This window comes from Strongylocentrotus purpuratus, unplaced genomic scaffold (genome assembly GCF_000002235.5).
Source record: "Strongylocentrotus purpuratus isolate Spur 01 unplaced genomic scaffold, Spur_5.0 spur5_scaffold_2, whole genome shotgun sequence".
In the NCBI taxonomy this organism is placed as follows: Eukaryota; Metazoa; Echinodermata; class Echinoidea; order Camarodonta; family Strongylocentrotidae; genus Strongylocentrotus; species Strongylocentrotus purpuratus.
Window position 1 is genome coordinate 24,151,654 of NW_022145605.1, and position 25,504 is coordinate 24,177,157.

Consider the following 25,504-nt stretch of genomic DNA (forward strand, 5'->3'; position numbering starts at 1 on the left):
TTTAAATCAAGTAAGAGTTTAAGTGGGGTTTGACCTAATAACAATGCGGATACTGTGTGGGTCTGGACACATGATGGCGTTTTCTATGCACATCACATTTTCACTTGGCAGCCCAAGGGGGGGGGGGGGGTCGAAACCCCCTAAATCCCCCCGTAGATCCGCCACTGAGATCTTTTGCAATTTGAGAACCACATTTGGCGCATTAATGTCCACCGGCAATTCCTGGAGAAAAAAACGAGGCCTTCTGATTGGTTAGAAGTTAGAAAAAAAGTGATCTGTCACGCCGCGAGACGTTGTATATGCTTCGTTGCTGCACAATGCACAACGACGATGGTCTGGCACTTCACCAGTAGTACTTGTTCACCTTTTCTGACCTGTAATAACGGAATGTGCGTCCGTGTGTATTCTCATCCTTTATGGGAAAGCCTGCCAGACCGACCAAGCCAGCTTTTATTCGAATTGTATCTTTTTGAACAATCATGAACAATCTTTGTTATTATATCATTTTGAACATCAAAATGATTTCAATTTTTAATCTCATTCTTGATTTTAAAAAAATCAAATGTAAATATTGTTAACATTGCATAATTTCAATCTCAATCGTCAACGTTCACACCTAAGTATATACTGACGTTGTAAAATTAAATTTGATCCCTAACCTGCATGGGGCTTTGCCTTTTTGCCCCATGCCCGGACCGATTCCCTAGGTTGAAAAAACCAGAGATAAACTAAATAAGGCAAATGCTCTGAAAAAACCTAATGGCAAATCGTCCCAATAGAAATAATCTATTTGAATCTCTATACCTCCTACAAAAACAAACACCAAACTATTGTTCTGTATTAAAATTTCCACTTGAAATTTGTGTCGTGTATCGAGTGTCTGACAAAGCTAGAATGGCTACCACGCCCATTTCCCTCTCTTATTATGCCTTTCTGAACATTCCTTTCCTTCTCAATACAATAACTTACACCTGCCTAAGTTATTCAAACCATCCCGCTTCGCGGGATCGTGGCGTCTCGCCACTCCCATTACGTAATCATTAAACGGATCCGCATATACAACATTTTCCTGCTATACGCTGTACCGCAGGAAAATACAATTAAGATACATGTCCGTGAGTGCGAGCTTTTGTAACACATAGCATACATGGGCAAAAACATGCCTATACAAAATCCATTGTAGCGCTTTAGGATGCAAGGTGACCCCAAGTTTTTTTCATATTTTGATAGAGTATGAATTGGAGATATGATTTCATGTCTCATTTGACCCTCAATTAACTCATGACGTCATCATAATGGCCTCCGAATTTAAAATTTCAATTTGCATATTATGACGTCAGCATATTTTGGAAAATTGATTGTATCTTTGTTAATGTTGATCGATTTACTTCCAATTTTGATATGTTCTGGCTGAGACAATTTTCTACAAATGCAGTTGCCACGACTTATCATTTTGACAAAGGCATCATGGCGAATTTTTGCGATTGAAGGAGGCATGTCAATTTTTCACATTTTGCATGTATTCTTTATGGGGCATGACTTTTTCTCAAAACTGGATTCTACATTCCCGTCTTTTGCGAGCAATATATCTCCGTCGCTTTAGCTTCGTTTTCGCTGAGCATCGAGTATGTTGTAGCTGAGACAATAAGCTATCATACGTGTGCCTTTTTTTTCAATCAGATGCCGGGATTATGCTCATATTTCACTTGCAAAGTGGGATTTGAGAATTCCATTTTCCGTTTACGTGTAATCGCTATGGGAAATATTTTGATATATCGGAAACGCACTTGACTTCCGACTTCGAGTACCCTGGTTCGAGTCCGGGCGTCTCCAACAATTTTTGTCTTCCCTTTTTTTTCTTTTTGACCTTTCACTGATCATAAGAATTGAAGACAGACCATCTAATTCGTCCCCTTGACGAATTAAATGTCTAGTTATTATTATTATTGTTATTAAGAAGGGAGAGAGAGAGAGAGGTGATGGAGATATAGAGAGGTGATGGGAAAGACATAGGGGGAGATGCGAGGAGGAGAGAGTAGCATACAGGGAGGACAATCGAGGGGAAAGGGAGGGGACAAGGGGCAAGGAGGGAAGGAAGGGGAAGTAGAGACGGGTGGAGTAGGGAGAAAGTGGAGAAGGGGAGAAAGGAGGAGTTCTAGTGAAGGAAATGTGGAGACAATGTCGGAGGAAATACAGAATGGATGAGTTAGTAGAGGGGTGGCAGGGATCGGGGATAAGGAAATACAGAGAAGAGGGAAAGGGAGGGAAAGGGAGGGAAGAGGGGGAAGGGAGGGACGAAAAGGAGAGTAGATAGGGGTGTGGTGAGGGGGAGTAGGGAAGAAAGGAGGGGAAGGAGGAAAGGAAAATGCAGAATGAGATGATGGATCAGAAAACGGATGGTAGAGAAAGAGAGATGTGGGGAGCTGTGAGAGGGAATGTGAGAGGGAGAGGGGAATGGAAATGTTTGGGAGAATTGGGTGGAGGGAGGGGCAAGGTACAGGCAGGCGAAGCTGCGATAGGACATGGACAGGAAAGGATGGGAGAGGGGAATGAACTAGCGTTAAAGGGGGGAGACAGAGAGGGGATAGGATCTATTGTGAGCAGTAATGGAGGTTTGCAAAAAGAGAGGGGCAAAGGGGTAGGGGATTTAAAAAAAAAAACAGAAAACAAGATGGGGGTGATTGCCATTGGTAACACGATTTGTAAAAGAAAGACAAAGTGTAGTCTGGAATATAGAAAACTGGCAGACTATTGTCCTGCCAATGCGCAAAATTACGACATTGCACAGTAAAATACTGTGACTTAGCTATAACACAGTTGACAAATAGTCAAAGTACATTACTTTTGCACCTTTGTAATCTGTATTTCAGATTAATAATCTGGCTTAGTTATTACTCTATCACTTCGGAAAATCTCCCTCAGTATCTTACTGTAACTGTATTGGTATCGGGTGCACCTCATTTCATTTCTACCATTTCAGATATGGACAGACCCAAGGAAAATACCGGAAGAACCAAGGTAACTTCGGACCACTAAGTTCCAGACTGCTCATCGAAATACTTGAGAAAGACCCTTCTGAGGCCGCTACAGAACTTGGGTCCCTGAAAGGAAACCTTCAAGCCGGTCTCAATGAAGACTCGATGGATGAGGTACGACAACATCTCTTTTGGGATGCTCTAGCATTTATGTGCGGAGCTGTAGGTGCAGAACAAACAGTGATCATGCTCCTGACAATGGCTATGGACTCCAAACTCTGTCGTCAGCATTTACTCACGTTTTTGACCAAAGTCAAGCGTCCAGAAGAGAAAATCGACGAAAGGCGGTTAAAAATTTTGAAGAATGTCACCACTGTCTTCTTCTCAGCCATGCAAAGTTTGCCAAGCCGTGCTTCAGATCTCAAAGTTGCAGTCACTCTCATCTCCGATGCTGTATCAGACATGGATCAAGACGACAAACGTGATGACATCATGAAGTCAATTAAGTCTTTGAGTAATCACATTGAGGTCATTGAAAAAGAAAGGGATACAAAAAGACAGATGGACCGCATTTCTAAGAACCCACCCCCTGACGACTTCCGCCAGCAAGACATTCTTCCCACTGTCAAGGAATTGCAACCTGGATATCAGCCGTTTCTCCGTCCTCATCTGACGAGAGGTGTATATGCTGATGCAGACCACTACCTGGATGTTCAGTTCAGACTCCTGAAGGAAGACTTCATCTATCCCCTTCGCAATGGGATATCAGAGTACTTAACTTTTAAGAAGGCCAACCCTGACAGAAGGGCCAAACTTCAGGATGTGCGAATCTACGAGGAAGCTCACTACAAAAAATCTGTCCGTGATTTCTCCGGAATTTCACATTACATGGCTTTCAAGAAGTTACCCCATGTCCGATGGTATTCGACAAAACGACTCATGTACGGATCATTGCTCATCCTATCAACGGATGATTTCAAGTCCTTCATATTTGCTACAGTGGCCAATCGGGACGTAGAAGATCTAGAAAAGGGAATGGTAGCCATAGCATTGGTCGACCGAGAAGATGCATCATGTCTATTGAACAAGAGGTTTGTGATGGCAGAGTCATCCGTCTTCTTTGAAGCTTATCGCCCAGTTCTTCTTGGTCTCCAGGGAATGTCTGGCCCATGCTTGCCGTTTTCCCAATACACTTTGAGCATGTTTCATGATGTAAAGCCACCCAGGTATCTCCAAGATGTGATGGTAACTGAAAACGGTGAAATGTTCATCAGTTCATGTAGTATCGATATCTCACCTCTGCTGAAAGACAAACGAGGATGCTCTCCAACAATTGACGTGCTTGACGATGGTGCTTGGCCCGAAATTGACGCTGTACAGCTCGACCAATCACAATATGAAGCTGCCAAGACAGCTCTCACCAAAGAACTCTCTGTCATACAGGGTCCACCAGGTACCGGCAAGACGTACATAGGTCTGAAGATTATAGAGACTCTTCTCCTTAACAGAGAAGTCTGGTCAAGTAAAGAAAACCCTAGCCCTATCTTACTCGTGTGCTACACAAATCATGCGCTAGATCAGTTTCTGGAAGGGATCTTAACATTCCATCAGACTGGAATCGTTCGAATTGGAAGCCGTAGCAAGAGTGAGAAGTTGCAGCCCTTCAACCTTAATCGGATGGTTGGTCGGAGGGGAATACACGGTGAAGAGTACGTTCAACGAAGGGTTCGTCATGTCAAGAATGAAGTTGTCGCCGCAAAGAGGCGTGTGGAGAGAACGCAAGCTAGGATAGAGGGTGCAAGAAATGGGATAATCAACGAGAACGAACTAGGCCCTTTTATGTCACGGCAGCATTACAACAGCCTCCTGCGTTTTTCTCATCTGAAACAATCAAACTCTTGGCTCGTAGAGTGGCTTCTGTGTGAACATCATAATGACAGAGATTTGAACCAGCAATGGAATCGGGATACTCTTATACAGAGAAATAACCTGCAAGAAGAAGAGAGTGGAAAAAGCACAAAGCATGATCCTGTGGCAAATAGAGCAACAGTCGAGGTAGAATATGAACGAAGTGCCATCGAGTCTAAAAGAATGTTTGATGACGAATATGATGAGGAAGGTTCTGATGAAGAGGAAGACGAAGGCCACCCTTTCCTTGGCCTTGACTTAGATGATCTGAACAAAGCAGAGGACGGTACCTTGCGGAGGTACGTCCAAAGAAAGATATCTGGCAAAGATGTTCTCGATCCACGTGCTCTTCAATCAATTATGGATGTTTGGCGTATGCGTCCAAACGATCGATGGGCACTTTACCATGTTTGGTTGCGCAACTATCTGCAACAGTTGAAAGAGAAACTGCCAGCAAATGAGCTTAAATTCAAGCAACGTTGTGGTGAGCTAGATGAAGCAAAACACGTACAGAAATACCAAGTCCTTCGACAGGCAACTATAATCGGTATGACTACAACTGGAGCGGCTAATCACCAGAAGGTTTTGCATAGAGTCCGCCCAAAGATCGTAGTAGTAGAGGAAGCAGCTGAGGTACTGGAGGCACACATCATCACGGCATTAAATGCATCATGTCAACAGCTCATTCTCATCGGAGATCATCAACAACTTCGACCGAAACCAAACGTGTACTACCTGGCAAAGAAGTATCATCTGGACGTTTCATTGTTTGAAAGACTTATCAAAAACGAATTTCCTTACTCACAACTTAAGCTGCAGCATCGGATGCGTATCGAGCTGTCGGATCTGATGAGAAGGAACTTCTACGACAACCTCCAAGACCATGACACGGTGAAGCGATACGGAAATGTGAAAGCAGTTCAAAAGGATATCTTCTTCCTAGATCACGCAGAACCAGAAGATGAAATGGACGATACTCAGAGCCACTACAATCTCCATGAGGCCAGACTCGTAGTAGCATTGTGTTACTACTTCCTGCAGCAGGGGTATGAACCTGATAAGGTTACAATCCTCACAGCTTATACAGGTCAGCTCCTGAAAATCAAGCAGATGATGGACCGTAGCCGGTTTGAGGGAGTGAAAGTTACTTCAATAGACAACTACCAGGGAGAAGAGAATGATATCATTCTTCTGTCCTTTGTGAGGAGCAACAGTCATGGGCAAATTGGATTCTTGGGGATTTCGAACCGAGTCTGTGTCTCCTTGTCAAGAGCGAAGATAGGGCTCTACTGCGTAGGAAACTTCACCCTCTTTGCAGAAAAGAGTGACCTATGGAAGGGAATAGTGAAAGATCTAGAAGCAATGGGATCTATCGGAGATTCCCTTACGCTGCAATGCACCAATCATTCAGAAGAGGGGACAGCGGTGAAAACTGCCGATGACTTCAAGAAGGTACCATTAGGAGGATGTAGTAGAGACTGTGATACCAGGATGGACTGTGGACACGTTTGTCGAATAAAGTGTCACCCAACGGATCTAAAGCATCTCGTCTACAAGTGCAAGGAAAAGGTTGACAAAACTTTAAGTTGCTCACACGTCCAATCTATTCCTTGCCACAGGTCAACGGCGGGACTTGAAACGGAGTGCGAGGTCATCATCAACAAGGAACTGCAGTGCGGCCACAGAAAGACAGAGAAGTGTAATGGAAGTGGACGATGTGATGAGATAGTCTTGAAAGTTCTGGGATGTAACCATACCTGCCAAGCAGCGTGTCACAAAGATCCAAAGAACATCAGATGCAAGGAAAATGTTGAGAAAACCCTGCCATGTGGACATACGCATACTCTTCACTGTTCCGGAAGTATTGACTATGTTCGGTGCAAAAAGATAACCAGAAAAAATCGTTCATGTGGACACGAAATCATAGAGAAGTGCTGCCATAACAGTAAATGTTCCGAACTTGTAGAGAAAACCTTGCATTGCGGTCACAGATTGAAGATAACTTGTTCGACCGAAGTAGAAAGAGTAGTATGCAAAGCAAGATGCAGTAAGCAGCTTCCATGTGACCACATTTGCAAGGAAAGGTGCGGGGTGAATTGCACAGAGAACTGCACAGAGATGATCTTAAGAAATGACTGGCCATGTGGTCATGAGGTAACAGTTAAATGCTGCGACAAAAGCGACGCATGCTACATTGCTTGTAAGAAGATCTTGATATGTGGACACAAGTGCAAATGGATCTGTGGAAAATGCTCACAAGGTCGTTACCATCACCCCTGCATTGAGACATGTCAGACAAAACTGGTGTGCGGCCACGAATGCGCCCTGCCATGGTGCACCATGTCTTTCCTGTAAAAAAACAAATCTTTTTCAATGTAAAAACCTGCCCAGGATGCGAAAAACCAATCCAGTCGATTCATTGCTACAATAATCTCTTGAGAGAATCTTAATAAGCGAATAAGCCGCGAATCGTGGAAAAGCTACAATATGCTCGCAATAGCATTGAGGACGAGCACCTCCTGAGTAGAGTCAACTCAGCCGTCAAGGGGGCGTGCGAGGACTGCGACATGGAGAAGGCTGAGCAGGAGAGAGCCCGCTTAGAGACTTCTGCCTGGTCAACGAGGTATAGGTGGTCAGCAAGACCAGCCGGTTAGGGGACGAAGACGTGGAAGAAGAGGTCGAAGTAGAAGGGGTGGTCGCAGAGGAGTCCACCAAAGAGTCTTATGTCCCGTTTTACGCCTGAATATGCGATCACAATCTTCGTACATCAGATATTCCTAGACATTTTGCAGGAATATGTTTACATTCAATATCAAACACGGTTTATGAATTCTACTGACCTTCGTAACTTTGATGTTACCCAGATGTGCTGTATTGAAAGATTGTAATTAATTTAAGCTGTTATTGAGTTTATTGAAATGTATAACGCGTTAGGAATACGCGTTAGAAAAGAATAACGAACTCGAAATCTGTTTATAATATATCGGTTTCAGTATCCTTCATTGGAATTAACTTTCATTATTTGTTTTAAGGGCTTTTAGAAGATATGCTAGACTACAATATGCACGACAACAAGAACAAGTATTTTATGTGTCATTTAAAGGATTACAATTGCATTATGGCCCCCCCCCCTCCACGATTTTTCTGATTGCTCGGGAACGCATACGGATGGCGCCCCGCCGCTCGCTGACTTTTTTCTTTCGAGTCTTGCGCAACTTTTAAAAGAACTTTTTTGAAAATCGGACCTGCGGTTACAAGGTCACGTGACCTTTTGTCTTTGCATGTCAGCCCGAAAATCGCTCATTTTCGTGATTTGTGTACAAAACATATGGAAAAGTCATTTTTCCTAAAAACAGATCAAACATGGGTTATTGGGTCTTGTTTAAAGTTAAGATGGTTGTTTTTGGAGTCAAAATAGTTGAATTGTAGTAAGAAATGAAATAAAACAACAAAAACAATGAAATACATAGGTTAAAAAAAACAATGAAATACATAAGAAATTACAAAAACAAGGAATAACATAAGGAATAAGCTGGCTCTTCTAAAAAAATTTGTCGTATTATTATTCAGAATGGTCTAATTAATATATGTAGTGAAAAAGAATGCTTAAATATGAATAATATATGATTTATGGGTAAAAATGTGATTTTTATGACTTTATTTGCATAAATTACCATAAATATGCATATGAGTGAATTTTTCAAAAAATTGAAATTATCATATTATTCTATACACTTCACTTGACATGCGTGCAAATTTTCGCGGCGAACGGCCTCTTCGCGGCCGAGATCTTAAGAGGGGGCCATAATGCCCCCCCCCCCCCCCGGCCATACTAAGACCTCAAATAGCCCGGCCTGTTTAGGGTTAAGGGGCATAAAATTGGCCTGAGCAGAGAAATGCTAGTTTAAGAGACTGCATCAAAGTACATGTCAACCATCATTATTGCATGCGCTTTGTGATGTACACTTAATCGTTTCATAACCTATGTAAATATTCTTTATATTTTCTGTCTTTATTTCAAGTGGATCATTTGCTCTATAATACTTCGCTTTGCTGCCCTCCGAATACTAAAACATCACTCGACTTTATGAACAAATTATATTCCTCCGCTGTCCATGCTATCACACAATCTGTACATTTTAGGTGCGGATTTTTTCAATCCTATACCGGCGCAGAAAGATATGTTTTTTTTAACGCGCCTTTTCCCTGATTGATACTTGAATAGTACCATATAGTGTAGAAGAACACGGAAAGATATATGTCTTTATAAGAATACAAAGCCGTATCAATATGTTGTAAATGGATCTCCACTTTCTTGATCTTCGCTTAATACATGCACTGATGAGGCGTACTTTAGCTTACATCAAGCAGGATTAGAGTATCACAATCGGACAAAAATTGAACTTTAAAAAAATATTGATCGTATCCAAACGATTCAAAGTTGTTTTAGTGCAATATTTTACTAGAAGCCCTACCGCAACATCCCTTCTAGCGTCATGTCAGGTCAACTTTAGCAGTATGGTCTCGTTGGTTCTCACAGCGAAGTGGAAATCAATCATTTTGTTGTACAGTGTTGGCAAGTCGATCGTGAGATGATGCTGTGCAATTAAAAGTTTGCTACTCTTAACGGTGGCTGTGAAAGGTGAATTATAAGGATTAACATATGAATTTTGTCTCTATGTTGGAATTACATGAACCACCATCCTCCTAAGAAAATGAAGCATTGTTAAAAATCACGATTTTCCCATTATATCCCCCAAGATGTAAATAGAAAATTGATGTGCATGAATGTTATTTTGTGTAGCGTATTGATCCATGCAGTCACTTTTCATGTTTAAAGTTCATTTGACTACTCATGATTTTTTGTAATTGATAGGTTTAATTAGAAGCGATGATATTATTAAGATAAAAGAGATATGTATACTCATTGGTCATTCATCTAATATCGGTGATCTACTATTAACGTTGTTGAGGTTAAAAAAGAAGAGCAGTGTATGAGATGAAAGCCGATGAAAGAATATACTTCCAAATTGAAGAATATATGCTGATGACAAGTACTAAAATATTGAGAAATTACTCTTATTATCAGAATCCGGGAAGAAAGATTGGCATTATAGTATAATATTGATTTTGTATCCTCACGGTCGTTTATTATAATTGCATGATTCATAGGTATTCAATTTTATAATGGAGATTTATTCAACCTAGGTTTAAACTCACACGTGTTCATGAAACAGAACAGTGAAACAAATCTCCTTTTTTGTTCGTTTGGACCAACCTTTCATGCCATATGTGTCTGGAGTCCAATGATCTCATTTTCGTTTGCGGTGCTTGTGATTTTCAACAATATTGATCCAATTTCGTTTTATTTTGATCGTTTCGAACGTGACAGCATACATCAAGACATCAAGTCATATGTAATGCATAATCTATATCATTTCCGATTGCTTCTTGGCTGTTTCGTTCACATGCCTATAGAACCCACGTTTTTGCTTTATGTTCTTGTTGTAAAGAATCATGTAACGAATCAGAATATGAATAAACTGATGAAGCTTATCTCCGAACTTTGTTCTACTTTTACCACTGTGGTATTTGTACTGTGTATCGAGTCAGTGGTTTCCCTCATTTGCAGGGGCGTTGATCCATCTACAATAGTGGGGGGGGGGGGGGTGTCATACATACGAGGCAATAAATGTGTTTGTCAGTGTGCGTGGGTGTGTGTGTGCGTGTGTGTGTGTGTATCGAAGGGGGTGGGAGGGTCTTAGAGGCTTCAGCTCATTCCAACTACCAAATATTCTGTCAACTATCACCTCATATTCACGAAGCGAGGTGGTCTTTTTCTCATTCGCATCATGGATAACCAATTGTACCTTTCAGAACAAATCTACAATGTGCTATTGATCTCACATGATCATTAATATTTTATGGTAAATAAGTTGTGATAGGTGTAATTATGAAAATAATGACAGAGGTATAACAATAAAGATAAAAACAAAAAGCCAGAACTAGTAATTAATGAAAAAAGGGATACAATGGTTAATGTGTAGGTTGGGTTTTGGGGGATGTGGGATCGGGGTGCTGCTGTCAAACATCGTGGATATAATTTGCATTGAGTTTACTTTCAGTCAAAACTTGAGAGATGATGAACCAAAGAATCATTGTATGGGGTTCCGGGATGATGGACAGGGGCGTAACCGGGGACTCATCTGTTTGCGTAGTCGTTATAAGTCTACGGGGGGGGGGGGGGTTCCTCAGTCGAGTCGTACAGGAAATAAAGAGAGAGAGAGAGAGAGAGCGAAAGGGGCGGGTGCGTTTTCGTAAATACTATCTGCGCATTGGCAGATAAAGGTAATTTCTGATAAAATTGTAAAACCCACCGACAGGAATACGTGCTCATGTTATATAATCATTATTCATGTGTGCACCTACGGTACATTCTATGATACAAAAGGGTAAACGAAAGTTTTTCAAGAAGCACATACATGACTTTGGCATTGATTATTCTAAAATACATAAAGTGGGGCTTCTCCATGAGTAAAGGATCTGTGGTTTATTGGGATCATTTGACCCATGTGCTAACTACGAAAAGGCTTTTTTTAACCACTTAATAATAAAAAGAAATTGAAAATTTTTCATTTTAGTTTAAATAAAAAAATAAGCCAAAGTGCATGTCTGTATGTTTCTTCAAGAATATTCTGTGCTAAACCCGTCTCCGGGTAGTAGGCGTATATATATGATCCATGTGCTAACTACGAAATGGTCTATTCGCATGCCAGCCACCAAATAAGACCACTGGCCTCAAATAATGACAGTGCCCTTTATTTACTAGACCCATGCAGGGGCCCATTCTGGGGAAGGGGAGGTGATGGGTGGGTCACAAGCGTTTGTACGCTTGGCTGAAGAGTACCAGTGGGTGTTTTTATAAATTGATTTGTTTGTTACAATTATTTCTTAATTGCCTCTCCCCCTCTTTTACAAATTTCTTGAGCCGCCCATTCCACCTGTAGCACGCCACTAAACTCAACCACCTCTTCTATTTGAACTACTGGATTGATAGGACCTAATATGAGTTGAGAAGCTTACTCACTGAAGAAATTTTCTTTTAAGATCAACAACGCCAAGTTAAAAAAAGCTTCTAGTTTCATTCATTGAGTACCCATATTGCATGATGCAGAAAGTTAGCGGATTGCGCAAGACCATCCCGACACGTCACACCTGCATGTTGACATTGCGCAATATTTATTGAACATGCATGAGAACTGGATAGGAATTACCAAAGACCTGCGGTGCTGAAACATTCTATTGTTGAAGATGAATGGTAGAACGGAAAGTGGTATTATCCGCAAAATAACACATACAACATATATGGAGCAGGTGGACCTTGCACCCCAGACAATCCTGTGATTATTTTGAGTGTAAAGCAATACAAAATCAAATATTTGATTAATCATTGAAACGAGGGTGTTTGATTCGATACGCAACCCCGTTCTAAGGCTCAGAAAATCATTTATAAAAACCCCAAACATTCTTGATGTCAGTGGACGTCTAAAAAAAACGGACAGAAGTGCACATAAATATATTTCACTTTTCTTCTGGGAACCTGCCTTAATTCAGACAATAGACATTTGGGGAACCGACGTAGATTTCCTTCATCTTGTTATCAATGTCTGAATACGCCACTGAGAGGTTGTATTACACATGCCTCGCGAAGTCACTCGTGTTAGCAGTATATGGATCTGTGTCTTTGTATGACTACTATGCAAAGAGCCTGAATACGGCAGTAACATACTGATGTATGTGAAGAAAGAAAATTAAACAGAAGAAGGCCAAGAAGATACGACCACGGGCCTCTAAAAGGTACTATGTCCCTTTTGCAGCTAACCTCAAATTCTGTAGAACTTTGCAGGAATTATGAATATAAGTCATGTATGTCCTATCTGTGAAATTTAAACGTTAGCAGTGTCATAATATTACAATTATGCAAGGAAACCCGTTTACTTGCTAGACTTCACTGTCAGACACTATTGAGTGACTGACTGGCTTTTTTTCTTCTTTGGTAATAACATACATAAAATGAGCGGTAAAGGGTACATGAGCATTATTTTGTCTACATCAATATCCACTTCTTGTGATGGCCAAAATTAAACTGATTGAAACTTTGCGCAGCATAAAACGTATGACCATTCAGTACAATGGTCTGAAAATCAAGACTATTACTTATTGGCTTTATAGCTCCTAAATCGATTTGATAACTAATAGTCGTTATTTTCCCACTTGAAGACATTTCAAGCCCCACCTTTTTTAGGGAAGTTCTAAATTAGTATTATCTTTCAAATGCCGTTGGAATTTTACCTTTTCATTTTGTTGGCCTGAAAATGGGACATAGTACCTTTAAGGAATGTAATACACTGTTGCACACAAAGCTGGAACAGTATTTGTTCTCCCTCCCCATGAGATGATCCCGATAATACGACCCAATCCTGACAGATACTTTTGATATTATCTCAAAGCTTCATTGATCCATAAAGTTTGATCAATAAAATCCCGAGAAAATAACAGAATCATCCGCCAAGAACAAACCACACTGCCACAATTTAAATTTCTAAATTTCAGCAAGATTAATATATAATATAATGACAATTTCATGTGAATAGACCCCCAACAACAACACCAACAAAACAAACAATGATCTACTAATCTCGTATACGGTGGTATCTCTATCTTATAAAAGAGTTGATATTGCAAAGTCAAAATATATTAACAGTATACAGATAAGCAGTAATGTAAATGAGCAAAGGAGAGAAAATACGAGGTCAAACAAACAAGACTAGAACTTTAAATACATTCCGCTTGACATTCATACGACCAATTGGATTAGAAAAATTGGACCCCATGGAAGAACAGGACCATTTGAAAATGGTCCTGGAATGGGCTATCCAATCATTTGTCTATACATAACACATTTACTTACTTTTTTATCATTTGAAATGTGTTTTATATTTTAAAACTTGTATGTATATATGGATTTCAACAAAAAAAAAAATATATATATATATATATTTATATATATATAATATATATATATATATTATATATATATAATATATATATATAATATATATAATTATTTCTTCGTTTATGTTTTACGGGGGGGGGGGGATGTTATGTTTATGTAGATTTATGATTTTTCAGTAGGTCTATTCGTTTCTATTCGCTTATTATAAATATAGTTTTTTGCGTTTATGTCGGTTTCGTCATTAGACATCATTAGTTTAAATTTCTTATAGTTGTTTAGGTTTTAAAAGTCCCGAACTTTATTAACGTTTATTTAACTGGGATCTTTTAAGTGAGTACATTTTGATTAGGAAGTGAATTTTATTCTTTACGTCAGTTTAAAAAAGGGGGCATATCCTATATATTAGCGTTATTTTCTTGTGCCATGTACTTAACACGGAAGTGGACGATGCAGCGTCTATTGCTGGTGTCCGTCCCGTATTCCCTAAACAAATTTGGAACAAACCTGTCCATTTCAGTGCAAAACCATGCTACTATACACTGACGGCGCTAGTGAACTTTCGTATCCATTTTTGACCCGTAACTCCGGCGTGGAGATAATATTAAAATAAATCTTCATCAATTGTTCAAAATTGGTCATGATTTAAAAGTCATTATGTTTCTTAGCCTTTCGTGTCAATTTTCTTATCTTTTTCGGAGTATTTTTCCTAAAAACGAAGACATTATAATATACACTTTCTCACAGGTTTCCGCTGCACAATTACAATACAATTGCATACGAATCATACCATACCGACAAAAGGGTGCGGGCGCGCGCGTGCGTGAAATTAGTGACGGTCGCTAACTTCACGCCCGCGTGCCCCCCGGCACCCCTTCGTCTGTACGGTATGCAATTGTATTGTGCAGCGGTTTGCCGTGAAACCTATGAAACTGTCTCGTATTCCCTACATCTACCCTGTGATGCGAAAATTGAAAGCCACTGGGGGGGGGGGGGGGCGGGGTATGCTACAGCTGCCTTCGCCTCGTTTGCGGCTATATGATGTCACTTTCATGCAGTATAGAACTTTCATCCCAGAATGCATTGTAAACGATGAGCGTTCGAAAGTAATATTATTTTGACCAAAGCACAAAATATCGAATTTATATTCCATAATTTATTAATTTTGTCTGGTCTATGCCAATCAATGGTGAATAAACGTGGGTTAATAATAATAATAATAATAATAACGTCGTTTTATTTACCCAGGGTAGCCACTTCAGTTATGAAACTGCTTTGCCAGCAGGCCATGCATAACATAATATGTTATTATCACCCTTCTTCAATCTAATTTGCTGAGCGCCTAGCTAGAAGGCAGAAGGTCCCATTGTTATTCTTGTGTGCCGTGCACCTACTAAATATATAATATACGGTTTATTTTTACGCTTGTAAAAGGAGAAAGAAAAACTGCGGAATAATTAATAATTGGCGTACTAACGTGAAAATGTCGATAAATGTGTATATTTTATGCTTGGTAATAAACCGCCAAAGAAAACCTTTACTAATAAGAAATTCAAACCGGATGCAAAAATGGCATCCTTCTGTCTCCTCACACAAGATCACCCGCCACTGGACAAGCAACATCGGACAACCACCCCCAAAGCATCATCGTCTCTAAGAAAATAAGCTTCCTCGGACAATAATTATTCCCTTTTATAAATTCAAGATAAAAATAATCCCGGTAGTGCTCCGGCAACCTTTGCTCCAGATTCTTATTTTAACCAAGATAATATTAAGTGTTAGGTGTCGGGTTAGGCATGGTGTTAGGGACATGGTCGAAGCTACGAGTTTGGTTGTTGTACTTGAAGAATTTGACCAAGGAGCACATGGGGCCGAAGCATGTTTCATTGAGCCCAAACACAGCTAGTCGAGCCTAACGACTGACTGGCAACTCCACGATTACCACCGTCTCTGGATCTATTGGGAAGGCCTAATACTAGGGTATTATGAATTATAAACCTTTAAACGTAAACATAAGGTGTTAACCGAAACTTAAGTTGTTGATGAAATAGGGCGTTCTATAGGACAACGGGTATGCAATGAATATAATACTTTTATTTTTTATAAAACCATGTATATATATATATATATATATACCAAGTGTTAAATGCTCTCTCGGTAAATTACACTGCTGTTTATGTTCTTTTCTAGGAGATGTAAAGTGAATAACACACCTCGGAGGATAGAACATGAGAGAGGTGGACAGTGGGTCTGCTACCAAAGTGGCAGAGAAAGAGGGAGGCGAGGAGATGACAGGGGAGGATGGAGGAGAGAAAGGGACAAAGACGGAGGACGTCGAGATAGGAGAGTGGAAGAAAGAGGAAGATGGAGACACGGAAAGGATGCCAGAGGAGGTGACCGTGGAGCGGGGGGATGGAGAAGGGATAAAGAGGAAGACGGAAAAGATCGCCATCGGAGAAGGGGAGAAATAGGAGCAAGGGAAGGAGGAATAGGCAACCGTCCAAGAGGAGAAGAAAAGGAACATGACGATGCTGGAGCTCAGGGAAATGGGTGAGCCGCAAATTGAAATGACTTCTGATACCTCAGTCACACTGACAAGACCAACTCTAGAAGAGAACACCAAAATTACGCATAGAAAGCATTTTACACTGAATGGTCAAGAATTTATTTTTTTGATGTCGGCTGCGGACGGTCACGGTTTGACTGAGGTATAAATGAATCACAAAACGCAAAATGGATTTACTGAAAATGGTTACAGACCTTTATGGAAGTGACATTTATTTCATAAATAACTTTTAGGACAATTGACGACATTGTTATTCCAACGTCGCAGAATTAAACTTAAAGTTTGCGAGATAACGACCTTATAAGGGATACCATGCAATTGGATAAATGTTGGACCATTACAAAAGCCATGCTATCTATTAGTTTTACGAACTTGAATTTCAGTGTGCTGAATTATTATTATTAAAGGAAGTCACTGACTAAACTTTGAACATGGACTAGCATATGGGGTGTCTAAAAAATGCAACGAGAATTTGATTGGTAACATCTTCAATAAGTGCTCATCCATTCTCAGCGAAACTTCTTAGGCAATGTTGTAGTTATATCTCCTAATATTTGCGTGAATTTTACAAAGGTCCAATGTGCTCATCCATTCTCAGCGAAATTTCTTAGGCAATGTTGTAGTTATATCTCCTAATATTTGCGTGAATTTTACAAAGGTCCAATGTAAAAAAAGATATTATCATTTTTGTAAAGCGAAGTACTTTGTATCTGTTCCATATTTCGCGCGTTGAATTGCACCACCAAATTAAGTGTATACATTGCCCATGAATATTTACTGGCTAGCTTTCTAATAAACTTAAATTCTCGTTACTAAAGGGATGTCACTATTTATGTTAATGTAATTTACGCAAGCATTACGGTAACAAAATATCTTTAGTGTCTTTACATAAAGACATAATGATCATATCAAATCAATTAAATATAATGCGGAGAGACATGTTACGTAATGTTAATGGATCTCTTGAGAATGCATATCTTAAAATCAATGTTTAATGCTCGTTACTAAGCTTGAAATCGATATTTGAATAGCTAAATAAGTAATAAATTTGTTATTTTATTGTAAAACAGAACTCGGTTGTCATGGTGATCGAAATATGAATAAGCTGAAGATAGTAAGAATATTTTTTGCATCAAAAAATTCTTGGAATAGTTTCTTTTGTTTCTTGTACTTTAAATATATTTTAAACTCATATTCATGGCAATTTACGAATGCAATAATCTAAATCTGGAATGATTCAGTAGTGATTTCACCAAGAAATTATGAGTTAGAATGACTTCTTGTAGTGAAATGCAGAATCGAAATATATACGTTAAATGTACCATTTAGAAATTCGTATGTCTTTAATAGCAAAACAGTCATAACTTTGCAGTTGTAGCATAAACCCTTGTGAAATTCACATCTAGTTCAGGCGACACTTCTACATCATAGTCTACGAAATTTCGTTGAGGATGGTTGTGTAATTTTGATATGTTACCAATTAATATCTCCTTGCATTAGTTTGGGTACAACCCGTATGAGACTCATGAACGGGAAACAAAGGAAGAGAACATGAACATGAAGTTCAAAGAATAGCAATATTGTGACACAAGTGGTGAGAAATTTGCATTTCGCATAGAATTGAAAAATCAATAAAAATCTGATATTTTCTCATAAACCAACACTTTCTGGACAGGATATACAATTGACTTTTTATTCTTCTAATAACGTAGAATATTACTTTTGTTTGCTCTTTATCAAATTTTCTAAAATGTAGGGATCGGCGCGGCGAACCTCGCCACAACCAAGCAAGGGGCCCTCGTGTAGTTCATTCTTTAGGCTATAAAACATTAGAACAGCTCCTGTCAAAAGACCCTGACGACGCAGCACAAGAGTTAGGTTCTCTCAAGCAAGGACTGAGCAAGCTTCTAGAAATGACGGATATACGCTATGACCTGATATCGCTGTTGTTTCAGGTCTTACACCATGTCTGCCGGGCGCAGGTGTCCAATGAAACTATCAACATGCTGTTAGATATGCTCGGAATGGAAAAGTTCATCAGCAACCATCTCAACCTCCATCTTATTGCGATGAGGACCGAGAGAAGCAAAACCAGACAACGGGTCATGCCTAGTTGCATTCAGGATATCGCAAATGTCCTGTCAGAGCTACAGCAACGCCTTCCAAGGTACTTGACAGATGTTGAAGTTGCTGCGACACTCCTTGAAGAGGCTGTCAAATACGCAGAGAAGAGGAAAATACTTGTCGATGAGACAATTCAAGAAGAGGTACGCCAACTTTTGAAATTGAATGAGCCAATCCAACAGGAAAGGCTGAAGAAGCCACGTACGGACATCGAATCCACAGCACCTCTTCCAGATAATTTCCGTGAGCTCAGTGTGTTTCCAACGTCTAATGAACTTACAGATAATTCTCTTCGTCTTTACCTTCGAAAACACATTAAGAAGGGAAAGTATGAAAGTGTCGAACATTATCTTGATGTCCAATTTCGTCTTCTTCGAGAAGACTTTGTCCGCCCACTTAGAGAAGGCATTAGTGGGTATAAGAACGCAACAGCTCGACCAGGGAAATGCGATAAACGCGTTCAAGACATTCGTCTATACTATGATGTAACACTGGACGAACCACTGTACTCACAAACTGGAGTTACGTTCAGAATTCACTTCGATGAGTCTAAACTCACAGGCGTTCGTTGGCAATCGTCGAAGCGACTGATCTATGGTTCACTCGTCATCTTGTCACCTGATGATTTCAAGACCCTCATCTTCGGCACAGTTGCAAACCGAAAGCCTGATGATTTGGCTAAAGGCTTCATTGAAATCAAGCTCGAGAGGGACGAAGAAATTGCAGAGATCTTCACTGAAAAGACATTCATCATGGCAGAGTCTTCAGCATACTTCGAAGCTTACCGACATGTCCTGAGCCGCATACAACATGTCACTGAGCAGTCAATGCCCCTAACTGATTACATCATATCAGCATCACCAAATATTCGTCCACCTGCCTACATCCGGAACGATCGCTCCATTGAATATGACCTATCACCCATCGTCTCTGGTGATGTTCCAAACGCAAAGCAAACTACAATGCGTATAAAGACCGTGAGGATTCTTGATGATCGTGAATGGACAAGACTAGGGAACACTGGTCTTGATGAGTCCCAGCTTCGAGCCGTACAAGCAGCACTTACTCAAGAGATGACGGTCATACAAGGCCCACCTGGCACTGGAAAAACCTACATCGGGTTGAAGATAGTTCACACTCTTCTCCAAAACAAGCAAATTTGGAAAGAAGCTCAAGTTCTAGGACATGCCGGACGCACAGGCCATGCGAACAGACCAATCCTACTCGTTTGCTATACAAACCATGCTTTAGATCAGTTTCTGGAAGGAGTTGCAACTTATAACAGTGAAGGTATCGTGAGAGTCGGTGGCCGAAGTTCTAGCGAGGCTCTGAAGCGGTTCAACCTCAATTCACTCAGGAGCTCAAAGCTTCGAGAAGAGACACCTCGTCACGTGAGACGTAGAATTGGGGAGGTTCATGGAGAAATCGAAAGTCTTGGGAGAGAAGTCAAAGGCCTTCAGGACAAGATTAACCATACGAAGAAGGGCCTACTCCATGAAAGAGTACTTATGAAGCACATGACTGACGCACAAGAAACAAGCCTTAACCAAGGAAATATCTTTGAAGTAGATGGGCAATCCTTCCTTGTCCATTGGCTCCTTGGTTATATTCAGAAGAGATGTCCATCTGAGGAGCTTGATGTTCCTGAAGATATCGGACTAAAACATGAAGAAGATGACAAAAGAGAAGAAGATCTCAATATCTTAGAGGAGGCGGATCTTCTTGACGAGACGAGACGACTGGACGTTGACTACCCACAAGATAGAATATTCACAGGCGATGCGAATGCTAACTTTGATGATGACACTTTGGCTTTTCGACTTGACGATCTTGACAACTTGGATGCGGGAGGGTGGCAACAAGACCGACGGCAGGTCAGCAATAGGAAGCACAACTTGGAGAGAAAGCTCAGGAGTAGTGAACGAATGTCCGACCAAGAGGCAAACGCCGTTAGGGACGTCTGGGGTCTTGAAGAAGGAAAGCGATGGAGATTATACCATTATTGGGCTCATTTACATCGCCATGAATCTCATCGTCAGCTCGTAGATAAGCAACGGAAATTTACAAATGTTTGTCAGGAGCTACGAGAGGCACGCAGTCAAGAAGATTATGAGATCCTCAAAAATGCCTCAGTCGTTGGAATGACAACAACTGGAGCTGCCAAGTTCCATATGCTTCTTCAGAGAATCCAGCCGAGAATTATGGTGGTCGAGGAAGCTGCAGAGGTGTTAGAAGCCCATATTGTGACTGCATTGACTGAGTCATGTCAACATCTCATATTGATTGGAGATCACCAACAACTTCGGCCAAGTCCTACGGTCTTCAAATTAGGTACGCAGTATAACCTGGACATATCTCTGTTTGAACGTATGATCAACAATGATGTACCTTATCAGCAACTGGTTCTACAACATAGGATGAGGCCTGAAATTTCCCGACTCATGAGGATGGACAGATTGTACCCATCTCTCAAAGATGACGACTGTGTGAAGGGGTTCGACGATATCCAAGGGGTTACGAAGAACATCTTCTTCATTCATCATGAAATTGAGGAAGACTATGTGGATGAAATGAAGAGTCACTCCAACATTCACGAGGCCAAGTTCTTGGTAGGACTTTGTAGGTACTTCTTGCAGCAGGGCTACCTTCCAGAGCAGATCACCATCTTGACTACCTATTCCGGTCAACTCTTTGCCTTCAAGGGGTTGATGAAAAAGATTGACTTTGAAGGTGTCAGAGTTGCGACAGTTGACAACTTCCAGGGAGAGGAAAACGACATAATTCTACTCTCTCTCGTTCGCAGCAACGAGGAGGGAAGTACTGGTTTCTTGAAGATCGACAACAGAATCTGCGTAGCGCTCTCAAGAGCAAGAAAGGGTCTCTACTGCATCGGAAATTTCAAACTCCTTGCACAACAAAACCCAAGTGGGCCAAACTTGTGGAGGGAAATCGTGAAGGACGCTGAAATCTATGGTACCATCGGAAAATCCCTTGTGCTCCAGTGCAGAAATCACATAGGGACAAAACATGAGGTATCAAGTGAGGCGGATTTCTCAAAAGTCCCAGAAGGCGGTTGTTCCTTACCATGTGAGGCACGTCTTACCTGTGGTCATGTTTGCCGAATGCCATGCCACACTACCGACATGGAACATGAAAACTACAAGTGCCGTCAAAAGTGTACTCGGACAATTTGCCCCTTAGGTCATCGATGCATGAAACAGTGCTACCAACCTTGTGACACGCAGTGCAAAAAATCTGTTGATAAGACAATGCCTTGTGGTCACGTCCAGAAGGTGCCTTGCTACAAAAGCAATGCAGAAGTAATCTGCGAATCTCCATGCCGCAGGAGACTGGATTGCGGACATCAATGCAAGGAGCTGTGTGGAAAGAGCTGTACAATGTTATGCGAGGAAATAATTCGTCGGTCTGACTTTCCTTGTGGCCATAATGTCCTCGACAAATGCTCTGCTGGTCCTGAGTCCTGTTCGGAGCCATGTGATAAGATTCTGAGTTGTGAACATTCGTGCAAGGGCTCATGCGGCAAGTGCCACCAAGGACGTCTTCATGCATTCTGCCGAGAAAGATGTGATCGTACACTCGTTTGCGGTCACCCTTGCCGGTCGACATGTGCTGCGGATTGTCCACCGTGCTCAAGGAGGTGCGAAAACAGATGTCAGCATAGCAAATGCAAGAAAAATTGTGGAGAACCTTGTGTCCCTTGTGCAGAGAGGTGCACCTGGCGTTGTCAACATTTTCGCTGTGGGGCAAAATGTGGAAAACCATGCGACAGACGTGCTTGTAATGATCCTTGTACACTCCTGCTGAAGTGTGGCCACCCTTGTATCGGTCTCTGTGGTGAACCGTGCCCCAAAAAGTGCAGAATCTGTGATAAGGAGGAAGTTACTAGGATCCTCTTTGGCGATGAAGACGACGTTAATGCTCGGTAAGAATTACTTTTTCTTAAATAATGACAATACATGCATAATATACAAATCTTACCTTTACTATTTATTTACGTGTGCCATCGATTTACAGATTTCAACGATTTTAACAATAATATTTGTTTTTAAATTGAAATAGATCAATCACGGAAATTAAATTTCCGCACATATCATCTCTCCCGTTTAGGTTTGTGGAGTTAGAGGACTGTAAGCACGTGATTGAAGCGGATGCCCTGGACCAATGGATGAAGACGGATAGTGGAAGCAAGGACACGTCAGAGGCGATCTCCATTAAGGTAGCCAAGAATTGTATGGCGTTAATTTTTTTCTTCAGTTCCTTCGAAGATTTATGTCATTTTTATACATTTACACTAAGAACGCGGTGGAAAACAATTGACCTTTTTCATTCGCTCTTAACTCCGTTTTGCTGTTTTGATAAAAAGAATTTTGTGACGACTATTCATTTCTGTTTCGACACAATTTTGGAATAATTAGAGTTTGCCTCTTTAGTCTAAGATGTTTTCACGTGATCTAATGAATATTTTTTTCATTGCTTCAATAAAATTAAAGAGAGAAAAAAGTACACGTAATATATAGATGAAAAATTCATTTCTGAGTGTTTTTTGTTTCATTTGGCAGCTGAAAGAGTGTCCATGGTGCAAAACACCGATCAGACGTAATCTGCGATACGGAAACCTTATCAAACAAGCTCTGGATGATATAAATGCTGTTAAAAGAACCATCTTCGGCGACGAAAACACAATCCACTATCTCCGTCAGAACCTACAAAAAAGACTTAAGAACATGGATATTTTCGCCATCACAAGCGATGCCCGCCGATTCCAAGGCATGGTCTATTCGACGTCTGCGTTGAGCCACGGACAAATCACCGCTTTGAAAAATAGAGTCCGTTTTCTGAAGGAAATGAGAGACCTGGCTAAAGCATTGCAATCGCTGCAATCTCCATTCCTTAATCAGCAGTACGTGAATCAGATGAAGAGTGAGATAGTTGGCCTGCAAACCTGGTTGTGCCAGGAGCCCATCGACAGGATGTCCCAGCAGCAGACCGATGACGCCAACAGAGAAGCAAAGAGGCTCCACCTAGCCCTAAATTTCTTCCGGATCCTGGACGAGAAACCAGCTGCTCATGACAAAGCAAGCCAAGAGGTAAAGGCCGCCGAGCTTCAACTCTTTGACGGGAAGGCTTTGACTGCCCAGCGAGCAGATGAGGTCAAAAGTCTTCTCAAGAAGATCGATTCCAAGTCCGGTGGGTTGGAAATTAGCGAGACAGAGAGGAAGGAAGTAGTCGCCGCAATGGGTCTGGCCAAAGGTCATTGGTATAAATGCCCCAAAGGGCATGTCTACGCCATTGGGGAATGTGGTGGGGCCACACAGACGGGCAAGTGCCCTGAATGTGGTCTAGGAATTGGGGGCACCGGACACCGTCTGACAGAGGGCAATAGGGTTGCTTCAGAGATGGACGGGGCGCGACATGCAGCATGGTCGGAAGAAGCTAATAATATGGCGAATTTCAACCTAAATAATTTGCATTAGAATTGAAACTTGATAGCATTTGGTGAGCAAACAGGCTGTCCTAATATTATCGTAGACAACTTTATTTCCCTTCTCCGATAGTCCTCTCATTCACTTTTCATATTTAAGATGTTCGGCATTTCATTACCAGTTGTCGACATGTATACTGTCGAACATTATATGAAGTAGAAATCAACCACACCTTTTCTTGACGTAATGTTTCATGAAATTTTCAATAGAGACTTTGCCGTGCTGATGTTATAAAAAAAAAAAAAACACACATTGTAAATTTAGTTATTTTAAGTCATTTAATTGTTGATGCCTCCGCTACAAAGTAGCCGAAGGCATTATGTGTTTGGGTCGTCCGTCCGTCCGTACGTCCCGTTCTCGTGATCGCGTTATCCCAAGAACCGATTGATGGATTCCCGCCAAACTTAGGTCATGATGTATGTATCGTGCAGAGCCAATGAGCTGATTAGATTTTGGGGTCACGAGGTCAAAGGTCAAATGTCACAGGGCTCATTATGTATGCAAAAATAGCTCATGATCGCGTTATCTCAAGAACCGATTGATGAATTACCGACAAACTTGGGTCATGTATGTATCTTGCAGATTCGATGAACTGATTAGATTTTGGGGCCATTAGGTCAAAGGTCAAAGGTCTTGGTGCTCATTTTGTATGCAAAAATTGTCAATTGTCAATAGAACCGACGGATGGATTAATATCAAACTCAGGACATGTATGTATCTTGCAGAACCAATGAACTGATTAAATGTTAGGGTCGTGAGGTCTAAGATCCAAGGGTCATACATGTATATGAACAATTTTAATCATGATATTCTGAGGACCTGTTAATGGATTACAATCAATTGAATTTTTAAAATTGCTTCTGTTTTGGTTTGTAAATTTGCTTCGTGGTGGAGGCATTGCAGTCGAAGATCCATCTAGTTTTTGTTTGATTTCGTCCTCGATTATCCTAATCAAGAATCCAAAATACAGTAGGCCTAACTGTTAACGTGAGAAAATTAACCATTGTTGCTTCAACGTACGAAACGATCAAGCATCAAAAAAAAAGTTTATATACGGGACTTTTTTGTTCATTCATCGATAGAACTTGTATCATTCAGACATACTTATTCTTGGAATATTTGTGTGTATATGTAGTATACCGCTTCACTTGTAAGGTAGAGTTTATGCTCTATATTAAATGACTTTCTGCGATTTGATGAATGAATTAGTAAATAATCTAGAATTGACCAATGAAAACCTGTGTAGGGTGAATTTAAATAGTGTGTCTCCTAAATGCCCTTTCTCATTTATTTCATTAAAAAAATAAAAAAAACATCTAGATCTGACCATTTCATAATCGTGATGATACCCGAAAGAGCTAAATAAAATGGTAAAAAGTCATATCAAGATATTTTTATTTGTAAATCAAATAAT

General features: G+C 40.7%; 1 protein-coding gene across 1 annotated transcript; it reads left to right on the top strand.

The window, feature by feature from the left end:
* Positions 1–2,019: 2,019 nt before the first annotated feature.
* LOC588470 (NFX1-type zinc finger-containing protein 1-like) lies at positions 2,020–24,304 on the top strand. The gene is made up of 7 exons (XM_030991139.1): positions 2,020–2,129; positions 2,981–6,744; positions 7,338–7,506; positions 16,087–16,446; positions 18,219–22,529; positions 22,715–22,823; positions 23,167–24,304. Exons 1-7 carry the CDS (start codon positions 2,020–2,022, stop codon positions 24,079–24,081), a joined length of 9,738 nt encoding a protein of 3,245 aa, XP_030846999.1. The 3' UTR covers positions 24,082–24,304.
* The last annotated feature ends 1,200 nt before the right edge of the window (positions 24,305–25,504 follow it).

Coding starts and splice junctions, on each gene's coding strand:
- LOC588470 (XM_030991139.1), top strand. CDS start 2,020: ATGCGAGGAGGAGAGAGTAGCATACAGGGAGGACAATCGAGGGGAAAG. Junction 7,507..16,086: donor ACTTCTGCCTGGTCAACGAG/GTATAGGTGGTC, acceptor GTTCTTTTCTAG/GAGATGTAAAGTGAATAACA. Junction 22,824..23,166: donor CAGAGGCGATCTCCATTAAG/GTAGCCAAGAAT, acceptor TTCATTTGGCAG/CTGAAAGAGTGTCCATGGTG.